The sequence below is a fragment of the Natator depressus genome, chromosome 26, assembly GCF_965152275.1.
Source record: "Natator depressus isolate rNatDep1 chromosome 26, rNatDep2.hap1, whole genome shotgun sequence".
NCBI lineage: Eukaryota > Metazoa > Chordata > Testudines > Cheloniidae > Natator > Natator depressus.
The window spans coordinates 15,373,381-15,389,616 of NC_134259.1; the positions used below are offsets into that span (position 1 = coordinate 15,373,381).

The window sequence follows — 16,236 nt, forward strand, 5'->3', positions numbered from 1 at the left end:
TGTGGGGAAGGTCTCCTGGCCGTGCCATGCGGAGGCCCAAAGAAGTGGTAAGCTGACCCCAGCGGGCCATCAAAGCAACGGGCCAAGCCAAGGTCAAGGAATTATGATGGTGATGGTCAAGGTCAAGTCAAGGAATTATGATGTGATTGGAATAACAGAGACTTGGTGGAATAACTCACATGACTGGAGTACTGTCATGGATGGATATAAGCTGTTCAGGAAGGACAGGCAGGGCAGAAAAGGTGGGGGAGTTGCATTGTATGTAAGAGAGCAGTATTACTGCTCAGAGCTCAAGTATGAAAATGCAGAAAAACCTGAGAGTCTCTGGATTAAGTTCAGAAGTGTGAGCAACAAGGTGATGTCGTGGTGGGAGTCTGCTATAGACCACCGGACCAGGGGGATGAGGTGGACGAGGCTTTCTTCCGGCAACTCGCAGAAGTTACTAGATCGCACGCCCTGGTTCTCATGGGAGACTTCAACCACCCTGATATCTGCTGGGAGAGCAATACAGCGGTGCACAGGCAATCCAGGAAGTTTTTGGAAAGTGTAGGGGACAATTTCCTGGTGCAAGTGCTGGAGGAACCAACTAGGGGCAGAGCTCTTCTTGACCTGCTGCTCACAAACTGGGAAGAATTAGTAGGGGAAGCTAAAGTGGAGGGGAACCTGGGAGGCAGTGACCATGAGATGGTCGAGTTCAGGATCCTGACACAAGGAAGAAAGGAAAGCAGCAGAATACGGACCCTGGACTTCAGAAAAGCAGACTTTGACTCCCTCAGGGAGCTGATGGGCAAGATCCCCTGGGAGAATAACATGAGGGGGAAAGGAGTCCAGGAGAGCTGGCTGTATTTAAAGAATCCTTATTGAGGTTACAGGGACAAACCATCCCGATGTGTAGAAAGAATAGTAAATATGGCAGGCAACTGGCTTGGCTTAACAGTGAAATCCTTGCTGATCTTAAATACAAAAAAGAAGCTTACAAGAAGTGGAAGATTGGACAAATGACCAGGGATGAGTATAAAAATATTGCTCAGGCATGCAGGAGTGAAATCAGGAAGGCCAAATCACAATTGGAGTTGCAGCTAGCAAAGGATGTTAAGAGTAACAAGAAGGGTTTCTTCAGGTATGTTAGCATCAAGAAGAAAGTCAAGGAAAGTGTGGGCCCCTTACTGAAGGGCAACAAAAATGATTAGGGGTCTGGAACACATGACTTATGAGGAGAGGCTGAGGGAACTGGGATTGTTTAGTCTGCAGAAGAGAAGAATGAGGGGGGATTTGATAGCTGCTTTCAACTACCTGAGAGGTGGTTCCAGAGAGGATGGTTCTAGACTATTCTCAGTGGTAGAAGAGGACAGGACAAGGAGTAATGGTCTCAAGTTGCAGTGGGGGAGGTTTAGGTTGGATATTAGGAAAAACTTTTTCACTAGGAGGGTGGTGAAACACTGGAATGCGTTACCTAGGGAGGTGGTAGAATCTCCTTCCCTAGAAGTTTTTAAGGTCAGGCTTGACAAAGCCCTGGCTGGGATGATTTAATTGGGGATTGGTCCTGCTTTGAGCAGGGGGTTGGACTAGATGACCTCCTGAGGTCCCTTCCAACCCTGATTTTCTATGATTCTATGATTCTATGAATGAGGGAGGCAACCTAGTGAGGGAGGATGTGGAAAAAGCTAATGTACTCAATGCTTTTTTTGCCTCTGTCTTCACGAACAAGGTCAGCTCCCAGACTGCTGCACTGGGCAGCACAGCATGGGGAGGAGGCGGCCAGCCCTCTGTGGAGAAAGAAGTGGTTCGGGACTATTTAGAAAAGCTGGATGTGCACAAGTCCATGGGGCTGGATGCGCTGCAACTGAGGGTGCTAAAGGAGTTGGCGGCTGTGATTGCAGAGCCATTGGCCATTATCTTTGAAAACTCATGGCGATCGGGGGAGGTCCCGGACAACTGGAAAAAGGCTAATGTAGTGCCCATCTTTAAGAAAGGGAAGAAGGAGGATCCTGGGAACTACAGGCCAGTCAACCTCACCTAAGTCCCTGGAAAAATCATGGAGCAGGTTCTCAAGGAATCAATTCTGAAGCACTTAGAGGAGAGGAAAGTGATCAGGAACAGTCAGCATGGATTCACCAAGGGCAAGTCATGCCTGACTAATCTAATTGCCTTCTATGACGAGATAACTGGCTCTGTGGATGAAGGGAAAGTGGTGGACGTGTTGTTCCTTGACTTTAGCAAAGCCTTTGACACGGTTTCCCACAGTATTCTTGCCAGCAAGTTAAAGAAGTATGGGCTGGATGGATGCACTACAAGGTGGGTAGAAAGTTGGCTAGATTGTCGGGCTCAACGGGTAGTGATCAATGGCTCCATGTCTAGTTGGCAGCTGGTATCAAGTGGAGTGCCCCAAGGGTTGGTCCTGGGGCCGGTTTTGTTCAATATCTTCATAAATGATCTGGAGGACGGCGTGGATTGCACCCTCAGCAAGTTTGCAGATGACACTAAACTGGGAGGAGTGGTAGATACGCTGGAGGGTCGGGATAGGATACAGAGGGCCCTAGACAAATTGGAGGATTGGGCCAAAGGAAATCTGATGAGGCTCAACAAGGACAAGTGCAGAGTCCTGCACTTAGGATGGAAGAATCCCATGCACCGCTACAGACTAGGGACCGAATAGCTCGGCAGCAGTTCTGCAGAAAAGGGCCTAGGGATGACAGTGGACGAGAAGCTGGATGAGAGTCAACAGTGTGCCCTTGTTGCCAAGAAGGCCAATGGCATTTTTGGGAGGCAGCCGAGGAGGGCACCGCTCAGTGGGGCGGATGCTCATTGACCTGAAGAGCTGGCGGCCCAGACCCTGGCCGAGGGAAGCCCACGTCTTGGTGTTCAGGAAATCAAAGCTGGGGGAGACACAGCCTGGGGCAAAGGGACACAGGCAGCACCTCCAGCCAGGGCCACAGTCTGGCCCATTGGTCTGGCCCCAGAGCCTGGGACAGAAACTGGCCCCCTGGGCCCTGCTCCCAGCCAGGCTCCCAGCGCCATCCCTGTGGCCTGCCGATCGCGGGGGCAAGGGGGCAATTTTCCCCAGGCCCTGGGCCCCGCTGGGGCCCCCATGAGAGTTTTCAGGGGCTCCCACGAGAGTTTTCGGTGGCACTTCAACGGTGGCGGGTCCTTCAGTGCCGCCGAACACACCCGGAGTGAAGGACCCACCACTGCTTCTTCCGCTCCATGTCTTCAGCGAAGTGCCCCAAAGACCTGGAGCGGAAGGACCCCCGCCGCCGCCGACCCCAGGCCCCCTGCATCCCCTGGGCGGCCCTGCCTGGGCACACAGAGCCCTGGTGCCTCCTGGTGACCCAGCACTGCTGTCTGCCCAGCCAGTGCATGCTGGGGAGGGACAGCTGCAGGGGGCGTGTCTGGGCATGGGGCACCAGGTCAGGGGTGTAAGGAGGGAAGAGAGAGGGCCCAGGTGATCTCTTTGCCCAGGAACAAAGACAAAGGGCGGAGGAGGGGGTTGCTGGACTGGGGACAAAGAGCAGCGGGAGGCCATGGGAATGGGGACACATGGACAGGGCTAAGACTGGCCAGGCCCCTGAGGACAGCCTGTGCTGTGTTCAGACATACAATGAACCCACCTGTCACGGCAGGCTAGAGATCGGGGGGCATTGCTCCCCTGAGTGTGGCGGCCCCGGGGGCCCACGGCAGAGCCAGGTGTGCTGATGGCTCAGAGAGGTGCGGGCCAGGAAGTGGGGTTTAATCCCCGAGAGTGAACCCCCGGGGAGGGCTGTCAGACCGACGGGCCATATGGAGCCGAGAGAGCACGGGGCCCGGGAGTCCGGGACACCTGCCTTGCCGCCAGGAGCACCCTCCTGCCCCTTCTCTCTGCCCAGCGACCTGGAGAGAGGCCCGGAGACGGCCAGGGAGCCTGGCTCCTACAGCTGTGTATATGGAGCTGGGGGATCCGGCCCTCCCCCATGGATCCCCAGCCCAGTCCCGCTTACACTGCCCCCCACCGTTACCTCCTGCATCCCCGGCCCCCTTCGGTTCCTGGGGTCCCCCCATCCAGTTATCCCCCAGCCACCCCCTGCCTGACCAACCACTGTCCCTGGATTTCCCTCCTCCAGCCCACTGCCCATTGGTTCACCCCCCTCCCCCATTTTCAAACGTCGACCACACACTCAGCCGAATTCCCCCCGTTCCCCGGCCCGCCCGGCACTCGTGTGTTTGGCAGCGATTCCCTGGGCATTTCGAGCCATTTTATTTCTCAAAGCAGCTTGTACAAAGAGAGGGGAAAGCCAGATCCACAGATGGGGGTTGGGGGCCATTATGAAGCAAGAGACCGAAATGAACCCCAAAGTCTCCAACTCCTCCAGGCCCTGCCACTTAGCCTCTTGTGCCTCGAATACGGCCCCCAAGGACCCACACGCCAGCCTCTTCTGGCCCTAGCTTTTTTTGGGGGGGGCAGGGGGTTAGCAAGGGTAACCCCAGGGGGCAGCTGCATCCAAAATCAGCCACACAAGAGTGACAGTTCCTAGCACCGCGGCTGGCCCAGTGCCGGAGCAGGTCCCCAGTGGTTACAGGCTGTGGGACCCCCGGCACCAGAGGGTTAAGAGCAGGCTGGAGAAACCCGTCAGACTCAATCCTGCCTCAGGGCAGCAGCTGAAGCAGACGACCCCCAAAGGTCCTTCCAGCTACGGGTGACCCTGGTTCTCTGCTGGCTGGTGCATAGATCCCCCACTGGCCGGGCCAGGTACACAGGCCTCAGGCTAGAATCCGAGATCTCTTTCCATCAGCAGTACGGAGCAGTGCCCCCGTCAGCCCCTCTAACGGGACCGGGAGCAAGGCTGGGCCAGGCCTCGTGCGCCCTGAGAAGTGGCTGTGTCACTCCCACATGGGATCCGGTACAAATCAGTCGCTTGCTTCTCATGCCAGCTAAGACTTCAACCCTGGGAAGGTGCTGGGGCCGGGAGAAAAACTGAGCCCCGTCGCATGTACGGGTCAGTGCTACGCTAGGGGCTCAGGCACCGACCAGTCAAAGAGCTGACAGGCCCAGGGAAGACAGGGGAACTGAGGCTGCCACGCCCTCCTGGGGTTCCCATTGGGGGTGGGTAGCTCTAACCCCCCGCCACGGCTAGCCACCGAGAGGGCAGAGCTGAAGCAGCACCGTGCCCCCAGGGTAGGGCTGGTTTCTGGCTCCTGCTGCTCGGCCCCCACTCGGGGCCTATTTGCGCTTGAAATAGAAGTCGGTGATAGCAGCTTCCCCTGGGCGGGCGGTGAGGCCGATGGGCTCGTTGGCCTGGGCTGAGGTGCAGAGGAACCAGCCTGGGTAGGCGGCCGCCTCGAAGCGGTGCGTGCTGCCATTGTAGGTCTTGAAGAAGGTGAAGCGCTTGGCCTCCTCATACTTGTCGAAGAGCTCAGTGAGGTGCACGTCCTGCGGGGGGAGGGCGCGGGGAAGAGGTTAGAACAAGCGGGACAGCCGGACACAACGCCCTTGGCGCTGGGATGGGTGTGGGGCTGGGAGGCTGAGCTGGGCCCCAGGGGTGACTATTTGTATTGACTAGGGAGGGGGATTGGGGCCTACTGGCCAAAACCCAGCCAGGCCCATTGAGAGGCCAGGGCTGTTCCCTCCTCTCTGACCTGTGGGCTCAGGCTCTCTGCAAACTCAGGCATTGGCTCTGCTTCAGTTCCATTCTGCACAGCCAGGATGGCTGGAGATGAACCTTTTCTGTGATAAGAACAGGAGGACTTGTGGCACCTGAGAGACTAACAAATTTATTTGAGCATAAGCTTTCGTGAGCTACAGCCCACTTCATCGGATGCATTCATGAATGCATCCGATGAAGTGAGCTGTAGCTCATGAAAGCTTATGCTCAAATAAATTGGTTAGTCTCTAAGGTGCCACAAGTCCTCCTTTTCTTTTTGTGAATACAGACTAACACAGCTGCTACTCTGAAACTTTTCTGTGATGAATGCTGAGAGTGTGGGGCACTCCCGTGACCCCAGGAGGTGGGCTCCGGATGCTGGCTGGTAGGGCCTACGCCCTGGTCCAGCCCTGGCTCTGAGCAGGGCTTTGAGAACCCCGCAGCGGAGACTCAGGGAGGGGCCGGCAGGGGGTCCCTGGCATGGCACTCACCTCCAGCTGCAGCCGGGGCTGCTTGGCTGTTCCACACGACAGGCCCTGCCTGCCGCCTTTGATGCCCAGGATCAGGGGACACCTCTTGCGCTCCAGCCCCCTGTTGGGGACCACGCTGACCTTCTCTGCAGAGGGAGATCAGGAGGGGGAAATGTGATCAAAGCATGGCCAGGGCCCCCTGCAGGCCAGGTCACTGACCTCCCAGCATGGGTTGCTCCTGGTCCCCCCTCACTGCCTTGTGGCCCCATTGTCCTCCATGGGCTAGGCTCCCTGGCTGGACTACATCTCCCAGGATGCACCGTGGTAGAATCATGGGTCTTGCATGGCAGTGCATCCTGGGAGCTGTAGTCCAACTGGAGAGACCGGCCCAGAGAGGAGAAGAGGAGAATGAGGCGAGTGAACTACAGCCCCCACGAGGCCCTACAGCAGCTAGGGCAGTCGCGGTTCAATCCCTGCTGGCAAAGTGACACCAAACTTCCCCCCGTTCCCAACCTGCCCCTCCCCTCTGGGCAAGATTTGGACTGTTCACCCCAACTCGGGATGGAAACGAAATTCGAAAGGTGGGAATTTCCCCAGGCTGGGACCTGATTTCCCATTGGCCCTAGGAACAGTGGAGGGTCTGGGTGGGGGCTCAGGACCATGCTCCGCCCTTCCTGGGGTTGTAGGACCAATAATGCTTGTTGCAAAGGGTTCCCCTGAGCAGCTGTTCCATTAGTGTGCAACGTGCCAGCCACTGGAAAGAGACTGGGAGACCAGCAAAGCGAGTGGGGTAGGGGGCACCTGGCTCTGCTGCTATCTCAGCCCCTTGGGGTGGGCATCGCTGGCTGCAAACTACCAGGAGCCTTCTGTGGGGACAGAGCCCTGCCTGGCGTCTCCCAGCGCCCGGGAGCCAAATGGACCAAGGAGGCCACAGCCAGGTGCGGAGGGGGCTTTGGGAAGGGGGTGGCGTGAAGTCACTAACTGTGAACCCCCAGCAGGTACCCTGGGGGCAACCAACCTTCCTGGCTGGCATTTTCGCCCTGCAGGTTCGCGGCCACCAGCCTGTTGTCCCGCAGGTAGAAGGCCTTCTGCCTGGTGTCGCGGATCCAGTAGTGGAGCGGCTGTTTGGCCGGCCGGAAGCCAGGGCTGGGCCGGAAGCCAGGGCTGGGTAAATTCATTATCTCTGTGTTGGACGTCCCTTCCCCGCCCTCGGCAGCTGGGAAACAAACCAACAAGTCCATTACCCAGGTGCTGCTGTGTGACCCCCCCCAGCCTCCCTAAATCTGCCACTGGGATCCCCCTGCCTGCGGATCCCCCTCCCTGCCTCGCAACTCTGTCGCTGGAGTCCCCCTCCCTGCCCCCGCACTCCCATGGTTGGGGTCCCTATCCCCCTGCCACCGGGATCCCCAGCACGACAGGGCCCTGATCTTGGTCAGGTCTGGGCAGCGCCCAGCACGACGGGGCCCTGATCTCGGACGGGGTCTGGGCAGCACCCTGTTCTCAGCCAGCTTCTCTAGCTGTGGCTACACCGTTGCTAATACCAGACTCCCCCCTGGACCTCCAACTGCTGGTCTCTCGGGTCATTTTCCCACCAGAGGCCTGTAGGGACCCCAGCCTCTGCCTCACTGGATGGGCCCTGGGCTGTGATGGACCCTGTGGGCATGGGGGGCATGGGACACTGCAGACAAGTTGCTTTGATGAAGTGGGACTGTTCTTAATGTTTTCTCTGAATATTGTGGGGGTGCCTCAGTTTCCCCTAGGCAGTTCTTAATCTTCTAGGTGGGGGGATAAGGGTATATGATCATTGCAGAGCCCTAGAGGGCAGGTGTGCAGGGGTCTGGACACAGAGAATGGCCGACACTCTGTCTCCTGGCAACTGATGGCCTGGGCCCTTCCCCCCTGCAAGGTGAGAGCTAAAGGGGTTGGAGAACAAAGGAATCAGGTGACCTCCTGGCCCGGGAAAGGGACAAAGCCCAGAGGAGGAGGGGCTGGAGGGAGTTTCAGTTTGGGGCTGGCTGGGGACGAGGAGTGAAGTGCAGACGTGGTTGTCTGGCTCACTGCCCCCAAAATGGACCCAGCTGAGGGGTCCTGTTCTCTGCACCTACAAGCTCTGGTTTAGACCATGTTCCTGTCGTCTAATAAACCTCTGTTTTACTGGCTGGCTAAGAGTCCCATCTGACTGCGAAGTTGGGGGGCAGGACCCTCTGGCTTCCCCAGGACCCCGCCTGGGCGGACTCGCTGTGGGAAGCGCACGGAGGGGCAGAGGATGCTGAATGCTCCTAGGTCAGACCCAGGAAGGTGGAAGCTGTGTGAGCTTCTTGCCCTGGAGACGGGCTGCTATCAGAGAGGAGACTTCACAAGAGTCCTGCCTGGCTTCGTAGGGAACAGTTCCCAAGCATCGCCTGGGGACTCCGTGACAACTGGTGGCAGAAGTGGGATGTACTGCACCCCGTGGATGGCGGTTCCTGCAGTCACTGACTGGGGAGCAGTAAAACAAAGGGGGATTGACAAGGACCAGGCGTGCTGAAGGCTCAGAGAGGGGCGGTTTCGGGGGGCGGTTAACCCCTGGGAGTGTGTGACCAGCGAGAAGGACTGTGCAGTAATGGGGTCCCCCTGGGAACTGCGGTGAGCAGTCTCGGGGGCAGAGGAGCCTGCAGCTTGGCTCTGGGAGAGAGAAGGACTTCTGCAGTAACAGGGTTCCCCTGGGGATTGCAGCGAGCGGTCTCGGGGCGGAGGAGTCTGCAGCTCGACGCTGGCAAAGAGGGGGTGACCTCGAGAAGGGCTGGCACACTAGGGGTTCTCCCTGGAAACCGTGGGGAGCTGAGAGCACACAGGCCTGTGAGTCCATGACAACTTGGGAACAGCGGAGTGATCCTGTCACCGTCTCCTTAAGAAGGACATTGTAACCCTGTGCAGAAAGAGAGGGTTGAGCATTGGGAAGTTCACCAAAGCACAGTTAATCGTGCAACTGGAGGAGGATGACCAGGAGATTCCTGACCCAAATGGGGCTATAGCAGGATCTGGGAGCAGCTGGAGTGGTAGCCAGGCATCGCCAAGACTCCTGTCCCCGACCAGACGGGGGTCTTCACGATCGGGTGCCCCATCCGGGGATCGGAGACGGACGGGATTGGAGCTGAGTCCGAGAGCAAGAGGACTGTGAGAGACAGCGAGAGCCCGAGAAAGAGCTGCAGAAGCAGCAGCAGCATGAACTGGGGATGGTGGAGCGGAGAGGCCTAGGGGACCTGCCCGGGGTGAGTGGGGATAGATCCCAGGGTGCCAGCTCTGCAGGGAACCTCGAGACTAAATTGCTGCCCCTGGTTAAGGAGGGGGGGATGTGGATGCCCACCTCACTGCCTTTGAGCAGGTTGGTGATTTGAACCACGGAGACCCTGCAGAAAAGCCCCGGTGTCTAGCTCCCTTGCTGGGTCTCGGGCCGTAGACTATATGTCTGTGTGGAGTCTCCTGGGCTCAGGCCTATCGGACCCACAGTGGGAGCGGAAGGTGATGGTCAATGGGGAGACATTCCTGGGGTGGCGAGATCCTGGGACAGAGAGAACTGTTATCAGGCCCCTGGTGGTGAAGCCTTAGATGCTGAGGGGCTGGGTGAGCTGGGTGAGGGTCCCAGGGATGAAGCCCCTCACCCTGTCTATGGCCCCGATCCCTGTGCAGACACAGGAGGGGTCGGGCTGGCTGGTTGTTGGGGTTCTCCAGGATATCGGCTGTGAGACCCTGTTGGGGGACGACTGTGTCTCTTCGGGACAGGATCCAGGCCCTGCTCCTGTAACGGCCGAGGATTTGAATTTGAATCCAAGGAACCAATTGACTAGGATGGAAATTGTCAGTGAAAATGCAGAGGACCTGGCTGGCAGGGGGGAGGAGCGGCTAAACTCAGGATACCTGCCTGCCTATAACCAGCCCCCTGGGGCTGGGTGGGACAGAGAGATGCTCCCCGCCCCCTTGCACACCAGAGAGGGGGCTCACGCTGGCTCTGATGCTGTGAGGAAAGCAGTGAGCTCGCTGCCTGCCCACACTGGGACAGCAAGGGCAGTGCTGAGCACAGTGGGAGCTGAGACCCCAGCTGAGTGAGGGGAGACACAGGCAGGGCAGGGGATCTGTTGGGAGTGGCAAGGTGCTGGGTAAGGAAAGTCTGGATGAGCCTAGGCAGCCTTGTGAGCTGATGGCTGTGTCTAGTCAGCAGGGTGGGAAGGCGAGGAGAGTGGAAGACGAGTGTCCCTGGACCTTACCTGTTAGCTGGGTGGAGAATTGTGACAGTGAAGGGAATGTGCCTGTGTCTGTCTGGGGTATTGACTTGCCTATGGAGGGAGCTACCCCGGACTCCAAGCAGTTGTCTGTGACCAGCCCTGTGTGCTGGGACAAGGGGAATGAGATCCCAAGCTGTGTGTCTGGTAAAGGAGAAAGTGTGTCCGGCTCTTCTTTGTCTGTGGAGCAGACAGAAGGGGCCTTTCAGCCTGTGATGGTTGAGGGTAGTGCAGTTGTCTCAGAGTTGGTTCTGGATTCAGCTAAAGCCCAGGAAGGGAAGGGTCCTAAATTTCTGTCTGCTCGGGAGAATGGCCCTGTAACTAGGTCGCATCCAGTTAGTGTCTATGCAAAATCCCAGAGACCAGACAATTCTGGTGCTTGTATTTTGCCTGTTGCTAGTGTGTTGTTGGAAAGGGTGCAGCAACTCTGTCTAATCAGGGTGAGATCCTAGCCAGGGCACAAGGAGAGCATGAAGGTGATGTGATTGTGTTACCTACGGAGGGTCTGGAAACCTGTAGCAAGAAGGAAAAGATTCCTGAACTTGTGTGTGGCAAAGGGAAGGAGAATGCTTCTGACCTTTTATCTAGGAAGTCTGTCAGTTTGCCTGAAAGGGGATTGTGTAGGAATCCGCCGGATGGGCCAGAGGTAATTCTGGATGTAAGGGAGACCCAGAAAGAGTCTGTTGTTGTTCAGGAAAGTGTTCCTCTAGAGCAAGCCCTAGGTGAAGAGGGTAAGGGCAGAATTTCTGTGAAGGGTGAATTGTTGCATAGAAAAGCCCCTAGGGAAAGGAATCCTCATGGAGTCTTTGCAAGCAGTTTACTGCAACTGAAGGGTGTGAAAGTGATTTAATCAAGAAAGTCTCAGTTCCTAACAGCCAGAAATTTTCTGTTGTAAATGGATCCACTGACTGTCCTGTTGAAAGATCCAGTGTGGATAGCTTTGAGAAGGTCTCAGATGAAGTGAAAGCTGTTAAGAAAGTTAAACAGTCCTATAACCAAGTGGCTGTGTTTGGCCAGCTTGTTGGGGAGACAAGGTTGTTGAGAAAGGGATGTCTCCATCCTAATTCTGTAAATGAACAGTCTGTGTCCCAAATGAAGAGGGTGCTGGGCTGCCTCAAGGAGGCAGGACTGACGGTAAAAGCTGAAAAGTGTAAGGTGGAGATAATCAGAGAGTGGCCTGTTCCCCAGACCAAGAAACAGGTCCAGGCCTTTATTGGGATGGTGGGGTACTACTGGAGGTTTGTACCCCTCTTGAGCTCCCTAGCTGCCCCATCACTGAGCTATGTAAGAAGGGGAAGCCAGACGAGCTGGTCTGGACCGAGCAGTGCCAGAGGGCTCTCTGTGCTTTGAAGGAGGCTCTAATCCAGGGCCCAGTAAATCTGGTAAACCCAGACTTTGCCAAGGTCTTTATAGTGTTCACCGACACCTCAGACACAGGGCTAGGTGCGGGGCTGATGCAAGCCAATGCTAAGGAATGGGAGAAATGCTGGGACATCCATGGAAACGTTGGTGGGGTCGAACTTCCCCAGGTCACCGGCTAACGTGACCTCGCTCAGTTCGGTCTCGAAGGGGGGAGAGATGTGACAAAGTGGGACTGTTCTTAATGTTTCCTCTGAATAGTGTGGGGGTGCCTCAGTTTCCCCTAGGCAGTTCTTAAGTATCTAGGGGGTGGGATAAGGGTGTATGATCGTTGCAGAGCCCTAGAGGGCAGGGGTGTGCAGGGGTCTGGACACAGAGAATGGCCGACACCCTGTTTCCTGGCCACTGATGGCCTGGCCCTTCCTCCCTGCAAGGTGAGAACTAAAGGGTTGGAGAACAAAGGAATCCGGTGACCTCCTGGCCCGGGAAAGGGACTAAGCCCAGAGGAAGGGGGGCTGGAGAGGATTTCAGTTTGGGGCTGGCTGGGGACGAGGAGTGAAGTGCAGCCGTGGTTGTCTGGCTCACTGCCCCCCAAAATGGACCCAGCTGAGGGGTCCTGTTCTCTGCACCTACAAGCTCTGTGTTAGACCATGTTCCTGTTGTCTAATAAACCTTCTGTTTTACTGGCTGGCTGAGAGTCCCGTCTGACTGCGGAGTTGGGGGGCAGGACCCTCTGGCTTCCCCAGGACCCCGCCTGGGCGGACTTGCTGTGGGAAGCGCATGGAGGGGCAGAGGATGCTGAATGCTCCGAGGTCAGACCCAGGAAGGTGGAGCCGGGGGAGCTGTGTGTCCTGCAGACAGGCTGCTCTCAGAGAGGAGACTTCACCAGAGTCCTGCCTGGCTTCATAGGGAGCAATTCCTGAGCATCACCCGGGGACTCCGTGACAGTTGCTAAGCAGCATCCACGTCTCCCCCTCTGGCGCAGCTGCCCTGAGCCCCTGGGTCGCTACCTTCATCCAAGAAAAGTCTGAACAGCTCCTCCATGTCGGGGTCCACGACCGACTCCGAAACCGGCTCCATCCTCAGCCCGTCCCCTGAGCCCAGCCTGGACAGCGGTGTTCCTGCAGCGCTCTCCAGCTGGAGAGGAGAGACTGAGGTCAGTGATCTCAGTTGTCCCGCACCGTAGCCACCCCCGTGCACAGATCAGCAGTCTCAGAGCTAGATCCTGCTGCGGGGGACCCTGCCCCATGGAGTCATCTACCCACATTTGACTCATAAGCTTGGCAGGGGGGCATTCTCACCCCCTTCTCTGCACCCCCGCTCCCAATCACAGCCTCCTGGGAAAAGCATCAACCCCAATGTGCCCCTGGAAGGGCTGGCCATGGGGGCAGATACACTCCGTAGCACACAGGGGGCACCTGGCTGATTCAGGGGGCAGCAGCTTGTGCAGCTGGGGGTCTTAGCTGACATCCAGTAGCAGGGAGTTCCACAAGCTATTTGGCTGTCAACACCATTGCACTCTCAGCCCCAGCTGAAGGGGAGGCAGAGCTCCTTGGGGGCGATGGTGGCTGGGACAGGGCAGAAAACGCTGAGTTCCCCACCCCAGGCACAATGTATCCGCCAAAGGGAGACCCCAGCCCAACCCCAGCCCTTACCCCACGTGCACAGTCTGCAGCTGGCTCCCCTCCTCCTGTGGCTTCACTGTCAACAAAGGGAGATGGTGACCAGAGACAGCAGCATCACGGCCAGATTTTTTCCCCAGGCTGCTGACCTCTCAGGATGCCCTGGGCTCCCTGCACTAGCCCTGCCAGTGCCCCTCACTCCCGACCCGCAGCCCCCTGCCAGCCCAGCCCTGGACTCCCCCTCCCCGCTTCGCTGGTGCCCCTCACTCCCAACCCGCAGCCCCTGCTAGCCCAGCCCTGGACTCCCCACACAGCAGTGGAGCGATACCAATTGACACCAGCAGAGGATCTGGCCCATTGATGCCCATGGAGCCACTGCTGATTGCCAGCGGTGTGAACTGGGCACGGAGGTGGGGCCTGCTGGTGCCATCCCTCAGTGTTAGCCCATGTTGGAAGGCTCCCAAGGCCAGTCCAAGCCCAGGTGCGGGCACGTCCAGCTTACAGCTCCAGCCAGCCCGGTTCTCCTGGGGCGCGTGGGTGGAGGGTGTAGACACGGCTCACGAGCTGTGCTCACAGCCACCTGCCCATGCCCCGTGGAGCCCGGAAAGGCAGGGATCCCACACATGGCCAGCCTCCATGTACAGCTTGGGGGCTGGGACTCACCTGCGGGGTGTCCCTCAACCTACATGTGACTCCGGGGTGCCAGACATGGCTGAGCCTTGGGGGGAGAGGCTGGCACCTGGCGTCGGTCTGGAATGGGCAGGATTCCTGGCTATCACAAAGGCCTGACCCTGCCTGTGGCTGGGACCAAGCCCCAACAGTGGGGCTTCGAGATGGGCCGCATCAGTGTGTCTCTAACCAGGGAGCCAGGATTCAGACTGGGGCAGAGGGGGGCATCCTTCTCCAACAGAGCCTATAGTGCCAGGATCTGCCCACAGTCCCAGGACGGCCACATGTGCAACAGCAGAGACTTTAGTCTGCAATGGTGACATGCCTGCGGTCATCACTAGGTTTCAGAGTGAATGCCTGGCTGTGCAGGATGGTGGCAGGTCATAGTCCTCCTAGGCTTTCTTTCTGACCGTGGAGGCCTGAGCCCAGGGGAGTCGGTGGAGCTCTGCTGCTTTACAGCAGCTGAGGTGCCAACCCAAGGGGAGACCTGCCGGTGACACCGAAGGCTTTGGGCTTGGGCCTGGGCCAGCCCTGGCAGGCCCCTGTACCCAGGTAACTCCCCAGCCATGAAGACTGCAAAGGTCTCTCTGTTCAGCCAGCAGCTGGTAAATCCTAGCTGAACCCAGCCCCAGTGCCCACCTGGTAAAGCACTGGATTCCTGCCCTTCCCTGTTGCCCCTGGGAATATGCCCATACGCCATCAGCCCCATCCCAGCCAGAAGAGAAACCAGAGGACCCACCGGGCGCTAGGGCAGCAAGCTGGCAGAGGAGGCCTGTGGCACTGGGAACCCAGGGGAGAGCGGTACCTGCAGTCCACAAGTTCCTGTGAGTTCTGGAGCGTGCCGTCGCACCAGCCTGGCAGCTCCACAGCTACTTATGGGCCCTGCTGCGCAGGGAGTGTCGGTTACACCTGGGATAATGGGCCTGGGAGAGGACAGCGCTGATGTAACATGCAAATTCAGCTGACACATGGTGGCTTCCAGGAAGGGGCAACACCCAGTCCCGGACAATAGGGCTGGGGAGAGCCCATGAACTGAGTGACGTATGGGCAGGGATTGGGTCAGTCTGGAAACCCCAATGCAGGAATCCTCAGATAGAAACCTGAGACTGGGGCCCCGTCGGGCCGGGCACTGCCCAGACCCCGACTGAGATCAGGGCCCCATCGTGTCAGGCAAAACCCCAACTGAGATCTGGGACCCATTGTCCTGGGGGCTGTGCAGACCCTGTGACGCTGCAGGGAGGGGGGAGTGTTGACCTGGGAATGTGGCAAGGGAGTTTCACTGGGGGTGGGAGACCTGAGAGCCTGTCACCTGAGCCAGGAGGGGGAGAGGGGAGGTAACACCTCTGCCCGGGAAACTGGACAAGGGCTGGAAGAGAGAGCCTGCTGGGGGTGGGGGGGTTGGTTTCAGTTTGGGGCTGGGTGGAGGAACGCAGGGAACCCCAGGGCTGGGGTCTAAGCTCCCTGCTCCCCCAGAAGGACTTGACTGAGGGGTCCTGGTTGTATCCACAAGCTCTGTTTGAGACTAAAAGAAAAGGAGGACTTGTGGCACCTTAGAGACTAACCAATTTATTTGAGCATGAGCTTTCGTGAGCTACAGCTCACTTCATCAGATGCAACCGATGTTTGAGACTGTGTCCCTGTTGTCCAATAAACCTTCTGTTTTACTGGCTGGCTGAGAGTCTCAGTGAATCCCAGGAAGAGGGGTGCAGGGCCTGGACTCCCCCACACTCCGTGACAACTGGTGGCAGAGGTGGGATCTACTGCACCCCATGAACGGCGCTTCCTGCAGTAAGTGACTGGGGAACAGTAAAACGAAGGGGGATTGACGGGGACCAGGCGTGCTGAAGATTCAGAGAGAGACGGTTTCAGGGGGCGGTTAACCCCTGGGAGTGTGTGACCAGAGAGAAGGACTTTTGCAGTAACAGGGTCCCCCGGGGGATTGCAGCGAGCGGTCCCAGGGGCGGAGGAGTCTGCAGCTCGACCCTGGCAAAGAGGTGGTGACCTCAAGAAGGACTGACTCACGAGGGGTTTTTCCTGGAAACCGAGTGGCCAGCAGGGAGACGTACGCTAAACGCCTTAAGAGCAACCTGGTGGAGCTGTGCAGGCAGAGGGGGCTGCGCACTGGGAGGTCCACCAAGGAACAGCTGATTGCCCAGTTGGAGGAGAGGGATCGCTTGGAGGACCCGATCCCTGTCCCTGAGGGAAGCCGCCTGGCGGACGCAGCGTGGGCCCTGGGGCCTGA

General features: G+C 57.9%; 1 protein-coding gene across 3 annotated transcripts in view; it reads right to left on the reverse strand.

Moving 5' to 3' along the window:
• Nucleotides 1-4,357: 4,357 nt before the first annotated feature.
• Nucleotides 4,358-16,236, reverse strand: part of LOC141978215 (interleukin-36 receptor antagonist protein-like) — a 32,084-nt gene continuing 20,205 nt past the window's right edge. For 2 of the 3 annotated variants that reach the window (XM_074940137.1, XM_074940138.1), the window contains exons 2-5: nt 12,714-12,840; nt 7,104-7,301; nt 6,107-6,231; nt 4,358-5,404 (exon numbers count right to left, since the gene is read on the reverse strand). In XM_074940137.1, the coding sequence (XP_074796238.1) occupies nt 5,195-5,404; nt 6,107-6,231; nt 7,104-7,301; nt 12,714-12,840 (660 nt within the window). In that variant the 3' untranslated portion in view covers nt 4,358-5,194. Of the gene's footprint in view, nt 5,405-6,106; nt 6,232-7,103; nt 7,302-12,713; nt 12,841-13,358; nt 13,405-16,236 lie in introns of all 3 variants that reach the window. The other variant, XM_074940139.1, reaches the window with a different exon arrangement.